Source organism: Apteryx mantelli, unplaced genomic scaffold, assembly GCF_036417845.1.
Source record: "Apteryx mantelli isolate bAptMan1 unplaced genomic scaffold, bAptMan1.hap1 HAP1_SCAFFOLD_223, whole genome shotgun sequence".
NCBI lineage: Eukaryota > Metazoa > Chordata > Aves > Apterygiformes > Apterygidae > Apteryx > Apteryx mantelli.
The window spans coordinates 5,727-10,002 of NW_027118577.1; the positions used below are offsets into that span (position 1 = coordinate 5,727).

General features: G+C 74.7%; 1 protein-coding gene across 2 annotated transcripts; it reads left to right on the forward strand.

The window, feature by feature from the left end:
• The first annotated feature begins 1,494 nt into the window (after positions 1 to 1,494).
• PCP2 (Purkinje cell protein 2) lies at positions 1,495 to 3,419 on the forward strand. 2 transcript variants are annotated; one of them, XM_067317134.1, is made up of 4 exons: positions 1,495 to 1,571; positions 1,972 to 2,128; positions 2,735 to 2,835; positions 3,340 to 3,419. In XM_067317134.1, exons 1-4 carry the CDS (start codon positions 1,503 to 1,505, stop codon positions 3,343 to 3,345), a joined length of 333 nt encoding a protein of 110 aa, XP_067173235.1. In that variant the 5' UTR covers positions 1,495 to 1,502; the 3' UTR covers positions 3,346 to 3,419. The 2 variants fall into 2 exon arrangements, with proteins under 2 accessions (XP_067173235.1, XP_067173236.1); XM_067317135.1 differs by having other exon boundaries at positions 1,972 to 2,092.
• The last annotated feature ends 857 nt before the right edge of the window (positions 3,420 to 4,276 follow it).

Here is a 4,276-nt window from a genome sequence, read left to right on the forward strand (position 1 = left end):
CGCGCGATGATCCGGATCATCCGGCTGCGGCCGGGGACGGGGGGGGGGGGGGCGGCTATAAGGGGCCGCGGCGGCGCGGCCGTGGGTGCTCGGTGGGTGCTCGGTGGGTGCTCAGGGGGTGCTTGCCGGGTGCTGGGTGGGTGCTGGGTGCTGCTTAGTGGGTGCTTGGGTGCTCGGTGGGTGCTGGGTGGGTGCTGGGTGGGAGCTCGGTGGGTGCTCGGTGGGTGCTGGGGTGCTTGCCGGGTGCTCAGGGGGTGCTGGGCGGGTGCTTAGTGGGTGCTTGGGTGCTGGGTGGGTGCTCAGGTGCTCGGTGGGTGCTGGGGTGGTGCTGGGGTGCTTGGCAGGTTCTTAGTGGGTGCTCGGCGGCGGGTGCTCGGCGGGTGCTGGGCAGGTTCTTAGCGGTGCTCAGTGGGTGCTCGGGTGGTGCTGGGGTGCCGGATGGGTGCTCGGTGGGTGCTCGGCCGGTGCTTGGCTGCTGCTTAGCGGGTGCTTGGCAGGTGCTCGGTGGGTGCTCACTGGGTGCTCGGTGGGTGCTGGAGTGCTTGGGTGCTGGGTGGGTGCTCGCAGGGTGCTCAGCAGGTGCTTGGTGGGTGCTCAGTGGTGTGCTCGGCAGGTGCTTGGGTGCTCGGTAGGTACTCAGTGGGTGCTTGGTGGGTGCTCGGCGGGTGCTCGGTGGGTGCTTGGCCAGTGCTTGGGTGCTCGGCGGGTGCTTGGCTGCTGCTTAGTGGGTGCTTGGTGGGTGCTCGACAGGTGCTTGGGTGCTCGGTGGGTGCTTGCCGGGTGCTGGGCGGGTGCTGGGCGGGTGCTCGGGTGGTGCTGGGGTGCTTGGCAGGTTCTTAGTGGGTGCTTGGGTGCTCGGTGGGTGCTTGCTGGGTGCTGGGCGGGTGCTGGGTGGGTGCTCGGGTGGGTGCTGGGGTGCTTGGCGGATGCGCTTGGCAGGTGCTCGCTGGGTGCTCAGGGGGTGCTGGGTGGGTGCTCAGTGGGTGCTCAGTCGGGTGCTCGGCAAGTACTTAGTGGGTGCTCGGTGGGTGCTTGGCAGGTGCTTGGTGGGGCTTGCAGGGTGCTTAGTGGGTGCTCGGGTGCTGCTCGGTGGGTGCTGGGCAGGTGCTTGGTGGGGGCTTGCAGGGTGCTCAGCAGGTGCTGGGTGGGTGCTTGGGTGCTCGGGTGCTCGGTGGGTGCTCACTGGGTGCTTGGCAGATGCTCAGTGGGTGCTCGGCAGGTGCTTGGGTGCTCGGTGGGTGCTTAGTGGGTGCTGGGTGGGTGCTCAGCGCGTGTTTGGCAGGTGCTTGGGTGCTCACTGGGTGCTCAGTAGGTGCTCACTGGGTGCTGGGTGGGTGCTCGGTGGGTGCTCAGTGGGTGCTCGGTGGGTGCTCGCCAGGGCCGAGGCACCCAGAACCCGCGACACCCGGCGTCACCCTCTGCCACCCGCCCGCCTCGCGTGACGGGTGCCCCCCCCACGCGTGACGCCCCCCCACGCGTGACGCCCCCCCCCCCCGCACCCCATGGCCGCGCTCCCGGGCGGCAACGAGGCCAAGAAGGAGCCGGCGCCCGGCTCCGACCAGGACAGCGAGGTGAGCGGGGGGCACCCATGGGTGCTGGGGGGGGGGCGGGGGCCGCCGGACGGGGGTTCACGCGTGTGCGGGTGTTTGGGGGTGGGGGGGGGTCCCGGACACCTGGGTCCCTTTGGATGAGCACCCAAGGGTGGGCACCCAAGGGTGGGGGGGCCCAGACGCCTGGGCCCCCTCTGGGTGTCGGGGGGGATCCCGGACGCCTGAGTCCCTTTGGATGAGCACCCAAGGGTGGGGGGGGGGGGTCCCGGACGCCTGGGCCCCCTGGGTGTGTGTGTGGGAGGGGGGGGGTCCCGGACACCTGGGCCCCGGGATGGGGGTGGGGGGGTCCCGGGGGTGGTGGTGAGGGGGGTCCCGGACGCCTGGGCCCCCCCGGGCGGTGGGTGCTGAGGGCCTGGCGCAGGCGGAGCCGCCGGAGCAGAGCAGCTTCTTCGCGCTGCTGAGCTCGGTGCAGGGCAGCCGCATGGAGCAGCAGCGCTGCAGCCTCCCCGCGGCCCCCGGCCACGGCCACGGCCACGGTGACGGCCACGGCCTCGGCCACGGCCACGCCGACGGTGACGGTGAGCGCGGCGGGCGGGCGCTGGGACCCGGGGCGGCTGCAGCGCCGGGGCCCCCGCGGGGGCGGGACCCGCGAGCGCGCGGGGGGGCGGGGCTCGAGGGGCGGGGCTCGGGGGCGTGGACTGGGGCGGGGTGGGGCCGAGGCGTGCAGGAGGGGCGCGGGGGCGGGGCGGGGGGCGTGGTGTGCAGGCGGGGCGGAGGCGGGGCGCGGGGCAGGAGCGGGGGGAGGGGCGCGCAGGCGGTGGGCGAGGCTCGGGGCGGGGTCGTCGTGCAGGCGGGGCGGGGCTCTGGCGGGGCGGGGGCGGGGCTCGGGGCGCGCAGGCGTGCATGGCGGGGCGCGGGGTGGGGCGGGCGGGGGGCGTGGTGTGCAGGCGGGGCAGGGGCGGGGCGCTCTGGCGGTGGGCGAAGCTCGGGGCGGGGGCGTGGCATGGCGGGGCTCGGGGCGCGGGGGCGGGGCGCGCAGGTGGGGCGGGGCGCGGCTCGGGGGCGGGGCGCGGGGGCGGGGCGGAGCAGGGAGCGGGCCAGGAGAGCGGTGCGGGGGGGCGGGGCGCGTGACGCGGCGCGTGGGCGGGGCGGGGGGCGTGGCCGTGACGCGTGACGCGCGGCAGGGGCGGAGTCGCTGCTGGAGCTGCTGGCGCACGTCCAGGGGCGCCGCATGGACGAGCGGCGCCTGCCCGTGGCGCAGCTGCCCGGCTTCCCCCCGCCCAAGGTGCGCCCGCCCCCGGGGGGACACCCACGGGGGGGGGACACCCACGGGGGGGGCACCTGGAGGGGGCACTCACGGGGGGGGGCACCCACAGGGGGGCCCACGGGGGGGGAACCGACAGCCGGGGGGGGGCACGTCGGGGGGGGGACCCAGGGGTGGGGGAGGCACCCAGGGGTGGGGGGGGGAACCCGGGGGGGGGACACCTGGAGGGGGCACCCACGGGGGGGGGAAACCCGGGGGGGACCGAGGGGTGGGGGTGCACCCACGGGGGGGGGGAAACCCACGGGGGCGGGGACCGACAGCCGGGGGGGGGGCACCTCGAGGGGGCACCCACGGGTGGGGGGGGGACACCCTGGGGAGGAACCTCAGGTGGGGGGGACCTGGCCGGGGGGGGGGGGGAGGGGAGAGACACGACCCCCCCCCCAAAAACTGCTCCCCGGGGGTGACGGGGGACCGCGGTGGCCCCCCGTCACCACCCCCCCCGGCGTCACCCGTGTGTCCCCGCAGAAGTGAGCGCCCCGGAGCCACGCGGTGCCACCGAGCCGCCGTCCCCGCCGTCCCAGCGCCACCGGGTGCCCCCGTCACCTGTCACCCCCCCCCCAATAAACGCCCGTGGTTCCCCCCCCCCCCCGGCACGAGCCCGCGTGGTCTGTGGCACCCGGGGCGGCGGGTGGCGTTTGGGGACATGGACACCTGGGTGGCACTAGGGGACATGGGACACCCAGGTTGGTGGGTGGCACCTAGGGACAGGGGACGCCTGGGTCAGTGGGTGGCACTCAGGGACACCAGGTGGCACCAGGGGATGGGGGACACCTGGGTTGGGGGGTGCAACCAGGGACACGGGACACCCAGGTTGGTGGGTGGCACTCAGGGACACGGGACACCTGGGTGGCACTGGGGGATGTGGGACACCTGGGTCAGTGGGTGACACTTGGAGACACGGGACATCCGGGTGGCACTAGGGGAGATGGGACACCCAGGTCAGCGGGTGGCACTTGGGGACACGGGACACCTGGGTGGCACTAGGGGACATGGGACACCCAGGTTGGCGGGTGGCACCTGGGAACACAGGACACCCAGGTGGCACGGGGGACAGGAAACACCCGGGTTGGCAGGTGGCACTCAGGGACATGGGACACCTGGGTGGCACCAGGGGACATGGGACACCCAGGTTGGTGGGTGGCACTAGGGGACATGGGCCACCTGGGTGGCACCAGGGGACAGGGGATGCCCAGGTTGGCGGGTGGCAGTCGGGGACACGGGACACCCAGGTGGCACCAGGGGATGGGGGACACCTGGGGCAGTGGGTGGCATCAGGGGACATGGGACACCCAGGTGACACTGGGGGACATGGGACACCCAGGGTGGCGGGTGGCACCAGGAGACACGGGACACCTGGGTGGCACTAGGGGACACAGGACACCTAGGTCAGCAGGTGACACTT

What these genes read in the sequence shown, in the direction of transcription:
- PCP2 (XM_067317134.1), top strand. Translation starts at nt 1,503, where the DNA reads ATGGCCGCGCTCCCGGGCGGCAACGAGGCCAAGAAGGAGCCGGCGCCC. An exon ending in GCTCCGACCAGGACAGCGAG is followed by an intron (nt 1,572 to 1,971) that starts GTGAGCGGGGGG and finishes GGCCTGGCGCAG; the next exon opens with GCGGAGCCGCCGGAGCAGAG. An exon ending in CGGCCACGCCGACGGTGACG is followed by an intron (nt 2,129 to 2,734) that starts GTGAGCGCGGCG and finishes GACGCGCGGCAG; the next exon opens with GGGCGGAGTCGCTGCTGGAG.